The sequence below is a fragment of the Macaca thibetana genome, chromosome 13 (assembly GCF_024542745.1).
Source record: "Macaca thibetana thibetana isolate TM-01 chromosome 13, ASM2454274v1, whole genome shotgun sequence".
NCBI classification, from domain to species: Eukaryota; Metazoa; Chordata; class Mammalia; order Primates; family Cercopithecidae; genus Macaca; species Macaca thibetana.
Genome location: NC_065590.1, coordinates 83,227,565 through 83,242,570, shown reverse-complemented (window position 1 = coordinate 83,242,570; position 15,006 = coordinate 83,227,565). Strand labels below are relative to the sequence as shown.

General features: G+C 43.6%; 2 protein-coding genes across 3 annotated transcripts in view; one reads left to right on the top strand and one right to left on the bottom strand.

Moving 5' to 3' along the window:
* FKBP1B (FKBP prolyl isomerase 1B) overlaps positions 1 to 1,331 on the top strand; it is a 132,074-nt gene extending 130,743 nt beyond the window's left edge. For both annotated transcript variants that reach the window (XM_050753687.1, XM_050753688.1), the window contains one exon: positions 720 to 1,331. In XM_050753687.1, coding sequence (XP_050609644.1) covers positions 720 to 848 — 129 coding nt within the window. In that variant the 3' untranslated portion in view covers positions 849 to 1,331. The remainder of the gene's footprint in view (positions 1 to 719) is intronic.
* Positions 1,332 to 5,863: 4,532 nt separating this feature from the next.
* SF3B6 (splicing factor 3b subunit 6) lies at positions 5,864 to 15,003 on the bottom strand. Its single transcript, XM_050753694.1, has 4 exons — positions 14,409 to 15,003; positions 12,334 to 12,452; positions 6,295 to 6,433; positions 5,864 to 6,131 (listed from the first exon to the last, which is right to left on the bottom strand). The coding sequence occupies exons 1-4, from the start codon at positions 14,436 to 14,438 to the stop codon at positions 6,042 to 6,044; spliced, it is 378 nt and encodes a 125-aa protein (XP_050609651.1). The 5' UTR covers positions 14,439 to 15,003; the 3' UTR covers positions 5,864 to 6,041.
* Positions 15,004 to 15,006: the final 3 nt, after the last annotated feature.

Here is a 15,006-nt window from a genome sequence, read left to right as displayed (position 1 = left end):
GCCCGGCTAATTTTTGTATTTTTAGTACAGATGGGATTTCACCATGTTTGCCAGGCTTGTCTCCAACTCCTTGACCTCAGGTGATCCACCTGCCTCGGCCTCCCAAAGTGCTAGGATTACAGGCATGAGCCACCACACCGGCCTTTTTGTATTTTTTAGTAGAGACAGGGTTTTGCTGTATTAGCCAGGCTGGTCTTGAACTTCTAGACTCAAGTGATCCGCCCACCTTGGCCTCCCAAAGTGCTGAGATTACAGGTGTGAGCCACCATGGTTGGCCACAGTAGGTCCCCCTTGCCACCTTGCTGGTGACTCTAGTCTCTAAACCACTTTAATGAACTGCTCCTGTCACCTACTTGAGTATTTACATGTGCTATTCATATACCCTCTTTCCTAAAGAGGCCTATTCTTTGGAAGAGGGTGAACAAATGAAGGTGTTTCAGTCATATACAAATTGAATAACCAGTAATGTTTGTCAGATGCATGAATTTGAGAACGCTATGTGAGGGTTACTGCCCCACAGTCACATTTCTGCTGAAGCAGAATCTGCATTTGTTACAGCTCTTAGCAAAATTTCAATGTAACCCATGTAAAATTCATCTGAGATCTTCAGAGTTAACACTGAGGATGGTTTGGGAAAATGCCATAGTCATCTAACTTTTTTCTTTTAAATCAAGCTGCGTCCTCTTTCTCCTCTCCCCATCTGCCCCCATCCCTGCTAGATGAGCTTGGGGCAGAGGGCGAAGCTGACCTGCACCCCTGATGTGGCATATGGAGCCACGGGCCACCCCGGTGTCATCCCTCCCAATGCCACCCTCATCTTTGACGTGGAGCTGCTCAACTTAGAGTGAAGGCAGGAAGGAACTCAAGGTGGCTGGAGATGGCTGCTGCTCACCCTCCTAGCCTGCTCTGCCACTGGGACGGCTCCTCCCGTTTGGGGCTCTTGATCAGTGTGCTAACCTCACTGCCCCATGGCATCATCCATTCTCTCTGCCCAAGTTGCTCTGTATGTGTTCGTCAGTGTTCATGCGAATCCTTGCTTGAGGAAACTTCGGTTGCAGATTGAAGCATTTCAGGTTGTGCATTTTGTGTGATGCATGTAGTAGCCTTTCCTGATGACAGAACACAGATCTCTTGTTCGCACAATCTACACTGCCTTACCTTCACTTAAGCCACATACACAAGGTGCTCAGACATGAAATGTACATGGCGTACACAGAGGGACTTGAGCCAGTTACCTTTGCTGTCACTTTCTCTCATAAATTCTGTTGGCTGCTCACTTAAACAATGTCCTCTTTGGAAATATGTAAAATAAAGGCTCTGTGCTTGACAAACTCCTGTCCATCCTTATTTTAGGTAGGAAGTGCTCTGTGGACCACACAAGCCAGTTGCCCCTGGGAAAGAGTGGAAAGGAAACAGGGTTCCAAGTGGCTAGGCGAGTGATAAATATAATAGCTACAATGTGAGCATTTTACATGCTGGGCCTTGTTCTACATACTTTTTTATTTTTTTATTTATTTGAGATGGAGTCTTGCTCTGTCACTCAGGTTGGAATGCAGTGGCACAATCTTGGCTCACTGCAACCTCCGCCTCCTGGGTTCAAATGATTCTCATGCTCACCACAACGCCTGGCTAATTTTTGTATTTTTAGTAGAGACAGGGTTTTGTCATACTGACGAGGCTGATCTTGAACTCCCGACCTCAAGTGATCTACCTGCCTTGGCCTCTCAAAGTGATGGGATTACAGGTGTAAGCCACTATGCCTGGCTGTATATAGTTTTAAATTATTACCATTGATCCTCTAAGCAACCCTGCAAGGTAGATATTACCTGCCACTCATCTCAGGCTCAGAATCCTCCTCTACATAACTAAAGAAATACGGGCTCCAAATCTTGTAGCTTAGCAATCAGATGTGGTATTTGAGCACCTTATGTGCTCTTGCAATCTTTGTTTGGACTACAGCCAGAGGGATGAGCCCCACTCACCCAGATGGAAACAGAACACTTTGTGCGTCCAAACAAATAAAGGTGTATTAAGGGCTTGAAGTCATATACTAACTCACACTGGGAAGTTCCTTGTGAAAACAATGTGTGATTCTGAGCTTGTTTTCACATACACTGCTTAGTTTCACCTAGATTTGTTCTGACTTACACTGAGGAATTACTTTTGGGAAAAATGTATGATTCTGAACTTCTTTCCACATATAGTGCTTATTTCATCAACATTTATTGTAACTGACCAGAAACACCAGTTAGGTTTTAAAATCAACCCACTTATTGGTATAGGTTATGTATAGGTCAGAGGAGCCTGGGGCAATGTGCTCAAACATTTTTCTCTCTTTTTTTTTTTTTTTGAGACGCAGTCTCACTCTATTGCCCAGGCTGGAGTGCAGTGGGTAATCTTGGCTCACTGCAAGCTCTGCTTCCTGGGTTCACGCCATTCTCCTGCCTCAGCCTCCCGAGTAGCGGGGACTACAGGCGCCCGCCACCACACCCGGCTAATTTTTTGTGTTTTTGGTAGAGACGGGGTTTCACCATGTTAGCCAGGATGGTCTCAACCTCCTGACCTTGTGATCCGCCTGCCTCAGCCTCCCAAAGTGCTGGAATTACAGGCGTGAACCATTGCGTCCAGCCTCAAACATTTTTCTTTCAGTTGGTATAGGGTGAGAAAAACTCCTGGCCATAGTTGGGATTATTTTTTTTTTTTAAGCATTTATTTATTATTTAAAAAAAAATAGAGATGGGGGAATCTCACTATGTTGCCCAGGCTGGTCTCGAACTCCTGGCCTCAAGCTATCTTCTCTCCTCAGCCTCCCAAAGTGTTGGGATTACGGGTTTAAATCACTGCACTCAGCCAATAGGGTTTTCTATCAGTGACAACTTGGAATTGTTTCAAGATTGAGGAGGGAGGGGCTGGTAACAGGTACTGCTAGTGTTCCTCATAGACCCACTGATACATGTCACATGATGTCATATACATGCTATGAGGCCATATCATCTTGGCTACATGATCTACCTTTTTTGTCTCCAAGAAATCCTGGCTGTATTCCTTTGCTGAGGGTGGAGGAGCTAATGAAGAAGCAGAGGTTTAGGACGCACAAAATAAGAGAAAGGAACTGCCTTGCATTTTAGTCACCCAAAGTCTCTGTGCTCACCTCTACTGTGGGACTAGACCAGCCAGAAGGTATTTCCTTCAGAATGTCTTGGTTCCTGGCTTTCTTTGATGACACAAATGCCTACAATAATTTCTTAGAAGTCAGCCTGCATAAAAGACATATGCATATTTTCTCCTGTGACACCAATAACTAAATATGGCATCAAGGACTATTTCAGGTGCCCACTATGGGGTATATAAAAGATCTTGGTCTAGAGTATTTATAGCTGAGGTGGGTCAAAGAAGACACCCACTAAGAGAACTCCCCCAAAAGTGCAAACACATACTGGCTAGCACCTGGAGAGGACAGACTAGGCTCTGCAGGTAAACTGGGAAATGAACCATTTTACTGGAGCTTTAAAAGATGATGCAGAAAATTATGATGCAGCATACTAATGAGTTTGGACATTGGCCTGTGAAAGCCACTAAAGTTGTTAAACAGAAGAGCAATAATAAGATCAAGGTCGCCGGGCGCGGTGGCTCAAGCCTGCAATCCCAGCACTTTGGGAGGCCGAGACGGGCGGATCACGAGGTCAGGAGATCGAGACCATCCTGGCTAAGAGGGTGAAACCCTGTCTCTACTAAAAAATACAAAAAACTAGCCGGGCGAGGTGGCGGGCGCCTGTAGTCCCAGCTACTCGGGAGGCTGAGGCAGGAGAGTGGCGTAAACCCGAGAGGCGGAGCTTGCAGTGAGCTGAGATCCGGCCACTGCACTCCAGCCTGGGGGACAGAGCGAGACTCCGTCTCCAAAAATAAAAAAAAATAAAAAAATAAGATCAAGGTCACGTCAGTTGTTTTCAAACTTTCAGTCAATGAATTCTCTATTCATACAAATTTTTTCTTAGAAACTCAAAAATTTAACCTAGATGAAAGTCAAGCAGCTCTGGCACACATGTGTGCACATATAAACATAGTCATCTGCTGCACTCTTAAAAGCATTTGAAAAACTGAGCTTTGGATGCCTTGTGCAAAGGACTGATCGTAATTACATCCTCAGCATCTTGGTGCAGTACTGTGTGCAGAGTCGGGGGTCAGTGTTTGTCCACTGAGTGCAAGTTCTTGTAACTTAATTGGGACAGGATATGGAATTTCCAAATTAGAGGGAAGTTTTAAACGTCTTAACTTTAGGTCACGAAATTCAGCTAACATATATCAATCCAAATGATGGACTGGTCATGATTGCTAATAGAAGGAATTTCTCCTTGTTATTAAAACAACTACACCAGAGGCAAGCTAGCCTGCCACTTAGACAAATCACACTCTAAGTTTTAAAGTCTAATTTCAGTTTTTCTCTTACAAGAAAGTCTTTTAGAAAATTCTTTTTACGGCCGGGCGCGGTGGCTCAAGCCTGTAATCCCAGCACTTTGGGAGGCCGAGACGGGCGGATCACGAGTTCAGAGATCGAGACCATCCTGGCTAAAACGGTGAAACCCCGTCTCTACTAAAATACAAAAAAAATTAGCCGGGCGAGGTGGCGGGCGCCTGTACTCCCAGCTACTCGGGAGGCTGAGGCAGGAGAATGGCGTGAATCCGGGAGGCGGGGCTTGCAGTGAGCTGAGATCCGGCCATTGCACTCCAGCCTGGGCAACAGAGCTAGACTCCGTCTCAAAAAAAAAAAAAAAAAAAAAAGAAAATTCTTTTTACATTACCTAAAGGCACAACATGCATTACAAAAACCAATAATGCACTCATAAAAGCATTCAAAAGAAAATTACAGCTCTGGCTCCTTTCTTATCTGCCCACCCTTAGAAATGACTCTACTCTCTTACACTGCTTTCAAAAAACACTCAGATACAATTAAAAGCAGAATTGATGCTCTTTGTCCATTGAAATGATTCAGTGTATGTACCCTTCAAATTGATTTTAGGTTCCAATTACACACAAAACAATTAGTCCATGTCTCCCCATTTGGTCCATGCCTAAGCAATAAAAAGCAAATCATTGCTATATTCTCCTAAGCTGCCATGATGATGAATGGGGTAATAACCATACTATTTCCATGTCATGGGAACTTATAATAAGAATGAGCATTAAGTATTTTATTTATGGTAAAGATATATTATGAACTAAGGTCCAAAATATATACAGATGCTTAATAACTAAAGGAAAAGGCTACATAAATACAATCTTAGACATATAACAACCAACACCACTACCCAAGCAGCTTGCTCTCAAATTTCTACCAATGTGACAACCATTATGTACCCATAATAATTTTTTAAAAAATTTAAAGAGGCAAATCTAAGTTTCTAAAAATGTACTATCATCTAAGTGACCATTTCTATAACAGACCTCTGTTCTAAAGACAAGGGTACCCATATTGACAAAGGTGTTTTGTTAACTATAAAGCAAGCATTATTCACATGTAAAGGCTTGGTTAATAACTGGTTGTTATCACACCAGCTTTGTATGTTAGCATTTTATTCATTCAACCAACATCATGAGCTTTGGTTTCCTCACCTGCAAAATGCAAATACCTATCTTCACTGAGTTGTTATGAAGGTTTAATTATTAATAGACATTCAATAAACAGCAAGTTCCTTTGATGGCTAAGCATTGCACTGGGCCCTGGAGGCATTAAGAATTTACATTAAGAGGTCCTGTTCTCAAGAAGCACAGAATCCCTAGGAGCACCTACAATTGTTGATAAGCTTCGACTGTTTTTTCCTGGTATCAAACAGGAAGGGAAAGTTCAAGAGAAAAGATTGAGGTGTTTCACAAAAAGCTGTAAGTTTATTAACACAATGTATTCTAATATGTATCAAAGTTTCAAGTAGGTCATGTTGAACCTCAAATAAGAAATCACAATATTTAGTATTAATTAAAAAGGAAAAAAAAGTGGAAAATTGTCATTCATGGGATTTAGTCCAAAATGAAAATGTAGAAAACATTTATTTTGGTGGATCTGTGTTGATGCCATATTTCTCCTTGAGAAGCTTCAACTGTTCCTCCTTTTTCTTTGTGTCCATCTTCTGAAATGCCTGGAAATGTGGTAAGCACCAAAATTAAATTACCAATCTATAGCCAAATGAATTTCATCAATAGCATTAGCCAAAAAACAAAGTCACAGTAGACATATATCATCACAGTACAGTTCTACACTAATTCTCAAATGAGATCACTACACAATGAGAACTTACTTACCCTGTTGGCATTATAGTACAAAACCACAAGGTATCTGTTACAAACATTGAATCCCGATAGGTGATCACATGCATTCTTGGCATCAAAGATGTCCTCATAGACCACATAAGCTGTTCCTCTAGTTTCAGGTGTGTTCCCTCTGGAGAGTTAAATCAAATTTAATTAAGATATACATTTACCGAGCATTGATAGTTGACTTACAGAACTGTCTTTTAAAAACAGTAAATTGAAATATGTTTTTAGTTAAGTATTTTGAAATCAACCTGAAACCATTAGAGGAAATAAACATGGATAGATATACTGGATAAACCTGTAATTTCTTGAATTAGGTAATTTTGCTTTTTGCTTTTATCTTAAGTAAAATATCTATGGGTCAAGCTGACTGTCACATCAGGAATACTAAGAACACAGCTACTACACAGAACAGCCTCGCGAGTTGTGGGGACTACAAGTGCTCTTGCCACCCTGACTGGCTCTACGATGTCTTTGTTTTGTTTTGTTTTTGTTTTTTTTTAGATAGAATCTCACTCTGTTGCCTAGGCTAGAGTGCAAGTGGCATGATCTCAGCTCATTGCAACCTCTGCCTCTCAAGTGATTCTTGTGCCTCAGCCTCCCAGGTAGCTGGGACTGCAGGCATGTGCCACCAAGCCCAGCTAATTTTTGTATTTTTAGTAGAGACAGGGTTTTGTCATGTTCCCCAGGCTGGTCTCAAACTCCTGACCTCACATGATCCGCCTGCCTCACCCTCCCAAGGTGTTGGAATTACAGGCATGGGCCAACACAAACGGTCTACATTCATTTTTAATACAACTCAAATGCTAATGCATGATACAGCTGTGTGGCTAAGGAGAAGGGCTAGGCTTCTGCGAAGATGGGAGTGGAAGTGTGCTTGTGGACAGGGTTATCTGTGAGCCAGGGCAGAATGCTGGACGGTGGCTGGAAGTGGAAGCTGACTTTACTCATGGATACGGGGTTGCTGTTAGTGTAGGTATTCCTGGCTACTTCCTTCCTTCACCTCACCAACTTCCTCTGGGAGAGGTAGAGAGGTTTGAGGAGCAATGGAACACTAAACTGCAGGCAGCAGATGGCCATGTGACTGTTAGTGGAGACAATGGGTAGAGGTCTTACTCAGTTCAGGCTCTGGGTGACAAGATGGCCCCCTTGCCTCCATCTGTGTTCCAACTACCCAGTGCAACTACTGTGGAATGAGGTTTAAGACTGTGGGCTGACTCTCCATCTGCCACAGTCCCTACATAGGGTTGAGTAAAAGCAGTGGAGCCATGGGAAAAGGAGGTAGCTGCCTAGACTTGATCTAGGACAGGACTATAGTCTGGGCCCTGCTCAAGCTTGTGCTTCCTGTAAAATTGAAAAGGTATAGGGTACTGCGGGTGATTGGAGGGTGCCACTGTCAATGAATGTGCTCACTTTGTCAGGTTGTGTGGGCCTGACAAGGGGTTTTAGAATGTTCTTTAGGCTCTGGGAAGTCTTAACAACTTTCAGACTTTTGACTTTTAAAAACTTAACAAGATTTTCAGTTCCTTAAGAGCAAAGGTGATCTTATGTGTACTTCATTCACTCCTTTAGTGCCATGCATAAGGCAGATGCTAATATGCCTTTGAAAAGTGGAGATCTACTTTCTCCTATCAATTCTCTCACACACACTTTGTCCAGGAAGCTCAAAACAAAACAAAGCAACTCTCTTTCTTCCTCTTATATCTTCTTAGGAACTAGAACAGGGATAGACACTAACCCCACTTTAAAGACTCTCCATCTTAAGTTTCCCAGCCCTAATTATCAACCTCACACCTTGAGAGCCATACTATAATTTGAAATTTTAAAGGCATGTATTTGTACCTACCACGTATTGGACACTGAGCTAACATTATTTTCTTATTTTTTTGAGACAGAGTCAAGCAATTCTCGTGCAGGCGTGCGCCACCATGCCTGACTAATTTTTGTATTTTTAGTAGAGATGGGGTTTTGCCATGTTGGCCAGGCAGGTCTCAAACTCCTGGCCTCAAGTGATCCACCCGCCTCAGCCTCCCAAAGTGCTGCAATTTTCTTGACTGGCATTAAAATCTTAGAGTAGGAATAAGAACACCTAAGCATGTAACTTAGCCTCTCTGAGCTTCGGCTGCTTCACCTGTCCAGTGCCATCAGGCTCTATCACGTGCCCTACCTTCCATGTGGGTTTAATAATCAAAAGAGGTAACAAGTATGAAAGAGTTTTAAAAAATAAAAAGTACCAAGTGTCTGCTACATGCCAGGTAGGGTCAAACCAAATCATCCTGATTTGATTGGGACTGTCCAGGTTTTATCACTGAAAAGTCCAGTGTCCCAGAAAATCTCTCAGTACTGGGAAAACTGGGAAGGCTGGTCACCCTAGTGCCAGGTGCCAGGTATACAATAAAGCATGATCATAGTAATGGAACAGAAAAACAGCTGTTTCTCAATCTATAATTTAGACCTAAGCTCCTGTACCCTAAACTTCTATTAACCTATTCAACACATATAGACTATGTTCTTTCTGTGACAGGCACTAGAAATACAATAGTGAAAAAGACAAGCATCATCCCTTCCTTCCTTCAAGCTTATATTCAGGCAGTAGAAAGATATTACATAAATATGAAATCATTATAAATCTTTTTTGTTTGTTTGTTTTTGAGACGGAATCTCACTCTGTCACCCAGGCTGGAGTGCAGTGGCGCAATCTTGGCTCACTGCAACCTCCACCTCCTGGGTTCAAGCGATTCTCCTGCCTCAGCCTCCTGAGTAGCTGGGATTACAGACGCGCGCCACCACACCCAGCTAATTTTTGTGTTTTTAGTAGAGACAAGGTTTCACCATGTTGGTCAGGCTGGTCTCAAACTCCTGACCTTGTGATCTGCCCACTTTGGCCTCCCAAAGTGCTGGGATTACACGCGTGAGCCACTGCGCCCGGCCCTGAAATAATTATAAATCTTAGGGAATGTTTCGGCTTGGCATGGTGGCTCATGCTTGTAATCCCAGCACTTTAGGAAGCCGAGGTGGGAGGATCACCTGAGGTCAGGAGTTCAAGACCAGCCTGGCCAACATGGTGAAACCCCATCTCTACTTAAAATACAAAAATTAGCCAGGAATGGTGGTGGGTACCTGTAATCCCAGTAACTCGGGAGGCTGAGGCTGGAGAACCACTTGAACCTGGGAGGCAGAGTTTGTAGTGAGCCAAGATCATGCCATTGTACTCCAGCCTGGGCAACAAGAGCGAAACTCCATCTCAAAAAAAAAAAAAAAAAAAAAAAAAAAAGAAGTGTTTCATAAAAGAAGTAGAAAGCTCTGTAACAGATAGGGAAACAGGGAGCTACTTCAGCTAGGGTGGTCAGGGAAAACCTCTCTGAAAAGGTGACATTGAAGCTGAGACCCGAAGAATAAGAAGGAGCCAGGCATGAGATGAGCTGGTGAAAACCATTCCAGATACAAGGAAAATAGAAGCACAAACATTCTGAGCTGCTCTGCACTCTTCTTAAGATGCCCCTGCTTTATTCCGTCCTTTCATTTTGGCTTTCTGAAACATTCTCTAACTTCACTGATTTAAGCATCCCTTAATTGAGTACTATCAATAAACTTTATAATGCCTTTATAAACCAATCACAACCACTTTTTATATTATTATTCTATTTTCTTTTCTTTTTTTTGAAACAGGGTCTCACTCTGTCACCCAGAATGGAGTGCAGTGGTGTGATCTCAGCTCACTCACTGCAGCCTCAGCCTCCCAGGTTTAAGCGATTCTCCCACTTGAGCCTCCTGAGTAACTGCATTACAGGCACGTGCCACCATGCACAGCTAATTTTTGTATTTTTTTGGTAAAGACGGGGTTTCGCCATGTTGGCCAGGGTGGTTTTGAACTCCTAACCTCTGGTGATCTGCCTGTCTTGGCCTCCCAAAGTGCTGGGACTACAGGTGTGAGTCACCGCATCTGGCCTCTTCTACTATTTTCTATATTATTCATTTAGTATACATTGGGTGCTTACCATGTCTCGCGCAAGTGCTATCAACACAAAACCAAAAATAATATATGATATGAGCCCTGGAGGAACTCACAGTCTGCCCAGGGTGACAGATGAGTATAGAGACAACAGCAAAACCACGTGTTAACCTAGGAGAGACACATGGAAACGCTACAGGAGCAGAGGAGTGGCTAATGTACACTGGGAAGGAAAACTGATAAAGTACCTTCACAGACACTGTCTAATTTCATCCAAACTAAAATTCTTTTAAGACAGTAGGTTAGGAAGACTATTTCATAGATAACTGAAGCCCAGATAAGGTTAAATATTTTCTCCAGTTTCACAAGAGTAGGCAAGCCAGTATTTTAACCCAGGCCTTACAACCAATCCATGCTGTTTCCACATTAAAAGCTAAAAGGCCACCACCCAGATTATCTCATACATGAACAGAAAACCAAAAAATCTAGGCAACTAGTCACACACACGGCTAGTAACAAGGCCTGAAGTAGAATCTTGTCTCCTGATCCCCAAGTCAGGGATTCGCCATGTTGGCCAGGCAGGTCTTGAACTCCTGACCTTGTATACCATTCTTTATATATCTAGAGCAGGGTTTCTAAACCTAGAGTCCGTGTATCCCCTGAAATATATGCAACATGTGTGCGTTCTTCTGTGGAGTGGTCTAAAGCTTTTATCAGATGCTCAAAGGACTGAGACCTCCTAAAAAGGACAGCTGGTCTATAACTCGTTCACTTTCATCCCCATCTGAGTACCAATGATCATGTAGTTCCAGCTCTTGGTTTACTCTCTGGAGGGACCGTGTCATTCAAAAGGAGGGCCCTCAAGACCTAACAGTCCTAAAGCCAGGAAGGAGCTCTTAAGTCATACAACACAGAATTCTGACTAGAAATAAAAACTTTATATGTAGTCTTTTTTTTTTTTGAGACGGAGTCTCACGCTGTTGCCCAGGCTGGAGTGCAGTGGCGCGATCTCCGCTCACTGCAAGCTCCGCCTCCCGGGTTCCCGCCATTCTCCTGCCTCAGCCTCCTGAGTAGCTGGGACTACAGGCGCCCGCCACCGCGCCCGGCTAATTTTTTGTATTTTTAGTAGAGACGGGGTTTCACTGTGGTCTCGATCTCCTGACCTTGTGATCCGCCCGCCTCGGCCTCCCAAAGTGCTGGGATTACAGGCTTGAGCCACCGCGCCCGGCCTTATATGTAGTCATTACCGGGGTAAAATAATACTTTTTTTTAAAAATAAAAGCTTTAGAAATCCTTTCAGATGGACTCTTAAGTCACTAGCCTTTTCATATGAGTTAGGGTATCAGGGGCTATATATGGTACTGTGTTATGCAGAGGTTCAATTTAGAGTCAGACGAATTTATCACTAAGCACTGTAAGACTAGAAAGGTACTTTACTCTCAGGGCTATAGTTTTGTTGATCCAAATAAAAGCACTTATTATGGTTAATGGTATTCAGTAGATGTCCAGTAAATGTCACTTGAAGGTATGAGCCCCAATCTTTATATTAAAACATGAATGCTTGTAATTAGATGTTTTCCTCTATACTTTCAAATCTTCAATTGAAAGAGCTGTAGTTGAAAATATCATTTTTTTCTGTTACTTTTATACTTTTTTACTTATTCAGAAATTCTGGAGTTATTTAAAGAGACAGTGATGATTGTTGAGAAAATTACAGAGCTACTGCATACAAAAAACACAGTGTAACAGCTAGCTTTACAAATAATGGGTAGGCAATAAATGTTAGTTCTTTCCCTTCTCAACCAGTTTCCTCAAAGCATTCATTACTACTTCAACGAATGCTTTGAGGAAACTCAAATCCTCTTCTTGGCTCTCACTGAGCTGGATCATTAGGGTCTCAGTAGGTTTTTTCCCTCCTTCAAAAAGATCTCATCTCTTTGATCTCAATCTGTTAGTCTCTAGGCTCTTGGTAAGGGTTGCTGCATCGCACACAACACAGGGTGGCCTCATCGTCAGCTAAAATTCTGATTACAGATTATGCTATCATTTTCTTTAAATGACTCAGTAAGACTCACACTCTGATTTGACGAATAGGTCCATATTTCCCAAATATATCATACATTTCTTCAGCTGTGATTTTGTATGGCAAATTTCTTATATACAATATCCGATTTACTTCAGGTGGAAGTCGAATCTAAAATGAGAAATATGTATTGTTATTATAATTAGGGGCAGAAGTGCTACCATTTAAAAAAATTCTTAATGATACATAATAATAAGCCAAGAATAAGAGGTATAATTTGATGTTTCTGAAAATGGGAAGATCTTTGAAAAAGCAACAAGAGGCTGGGTGCAGTGGCTCATGCCTATAATCCCAGCACTTTGGGAGGCCAAAGTGGGAGGATCACTTGAGCCCAGGAGTTTGAGACCAGCCTGGACAACATAGTGAGACCCCCATAAAATTTTAAAAATTAGCCAGGCACGGTGGTAGGTACCTGTAGGCCTTCACAAACCTTACCACCATCACTCCTGCTAACACCTGAGTTGGGCTGTAGCCTCTTCCCTGCCCATCCCAGGAGATGACCCTGATTCTTGCTTCCTGGAGAAAATAGACATGACCAACTGGTAAATACTTTTCATCTATATCCAACTACTTTTCCTCTATTACTACGCCAACCTTCATCTACTAAAATCCTCCACTTCTGGACTTAACCTATCTTTCTTCCATATCGTGTTTCTTACACCCTGCTGGATTGCTCCCATTGGCATAAAAACACGCCTATATCACACATCTTTTAAAAAGTCAACTATCTGGCTGGGTGCGGTGGCTCATGCCTGTAATCCCAGCATTTTGGGAGGCCAAGGCAGGTGGATCACTTGAGGTCAGGAGTTCGAGACCAGCCCGTCCAACATGGAGAAATCCTGTCTCTACTAAAAATACAAAAATTAGCCGGGTGTGGCAGTGGGTACCTGTAATCCCAGTTACTCAGGAGGCTGAGGCAGGAGAATTGCTTGAACTCAGGAGACAGAGGTTGCAGTGAGCCAAGACTGCACCACTGCACTCCAGACTGGGCGACAGAGTGAGAGTCTCTCTCTCAAAAAAAAAGTCAACTATCATCCAATTTCCCTACTTCCTATTTACATGAGAACTCACAGACAGTGTCTTTGCTGTTTCCATTTTCTCAACTTTCACCATCTTTTCACCCCACTGCAATCAAGCTTTCATCCACTGAAATGATTCCTATCATCAAGGTCACCAAAAGTCTCCATTTACATATCCAATGGTCAATTGTCTGTCTTTTCTTTTTTCTTTTTTTTAAATTTTTTTTTTGAGTCAGGGTCTTGTTCTGTCTCTTGGCTGAAGTGCTGTGCAGTCGTACAATCATGGCTCAAGGCAGCCTTGAATTCCTGGGCTCAAGCAATCCTCCCACCTCAGCCTCCCAAACTGCAGGGATTACAGGCATGAGCCACCTCGCATGGCCTACCTTCATCTTATACCTCTAAGCGTTTTACAGTTGACTAATCTCTCTTTTGAGTTTTTTTTTTTAAGTTTCCATAACACTGCACTCTCAAACACTAGAATGTAAGCAGAAGGACTTGTTTTATTCACGGCTGTATTCCCAATACGTAAGACTAGTGTCTGCCACATAGTAGCTGTTCAATAAATATAACTGATGAATTATGTCCCACATGGCAAGCAGAATACATAGTAGGTGCTCAAAAAATATTGTTTTAATTAATATATTAATGAAGGATCCGAAAAGCTCCATGATCTGAGGGGAATCCCAGGCCCCAATTATTGGTGAACCATTAAGTTAGTTGAGAACTCTTCTGCGCTATCGAGTTTAAGCCAAGGAGATAATCCTAACGCCAGGTCCTTAGGTGCAGGTCAAGCAAAGAGGCTACAGGGGTAACACTATGACTGACACTAGGTTAGAGACTGAGGAACTCTCAAAAGGGGTGGGGGCAGAAATGTCGCTCAAGGAGCATATCTCCGAGGATGGGGCCAGGATAGTGTCTTCGCTGACAGGATAGGAATTCTGGAGTTCTCCGCTCTGGGGACGGAGGAGGGGCAAGAATGCTCCGATCCACGCGCTAATAAAGGCAAACCCGAAGTTCTCCCAACCTCTGCAGAACACCCGGTACTCACGTTCGCCCTCTTGGCCGCTTGCATCGCCATCTTGGCGGGCTGATAAGGTTACCGTAGCAGATACTGAAATTCCTCCGGACCTCTCCGGAGGTCGCTCGGTTTCAGGCGTTACACCGCGTTAGACGCAGGACATCAACATCCAGGACCCGCCGGAAGCTGTTACAGCGGAATAGCGCTGTCTCACGCCGAGACGCGCTGACGTAGCAGCCCCCTTCCAATACACTCCCGGGTAAAACCGAGAATGAGAGAGACGCGAGGCCGGAAGATGGAAACGCGAGTTCAAGACACTTCCGGGCTCTGTAGCGTAAAGGGCGGGGCGTAGCCACCAAAAGGCGGGATGTTCCGGTAGGGGAGGCCCTCCCTGACCAAAGGGAGCCGGGCGGAGGGGGCGGGGCCCGAGGAGGGCGGTGAGCTGGGGCGGGGCCCAGGTGAGTAATTGGGGAGCGAAGGAGGCGGGGGTTGAGGAGGGTTATGACAAATAGGGAGGGGCCCAAGTGAGTAGCGGGAGGGGGCGGGGCCTGAGGAGGGTGCTGAGAGCTGGAGCTGGGCCCAAGTGAGTATCGGGGAGGAAGCGGGGCCTGCGGAGCGAGGTGAGCTG

Bases quoted from the DNA above. Each gene is read 5' to 3' on its own strand.
- SF3B6 (XM_050753694.1), bottom strand. From the start codon at position 14,438: ATGGCGATGCAAGCGGCCAAGAGGGCGAAC. The intron at 12,453-14,408 runs GTGAGTACCGGG...TTCTCATTTTAG, and splicing joins AAGCGGCCAAGAGGGCGAAC to ATTCGACTTCCACCTGAAGT. The intron at 6,434-12,333 runs GTGAGTCTTACT...TTAACTCTCCAG, and splicing joins CCTATTCGTCAAATCAGAGT to AGGGAACACACCTGAAACTA.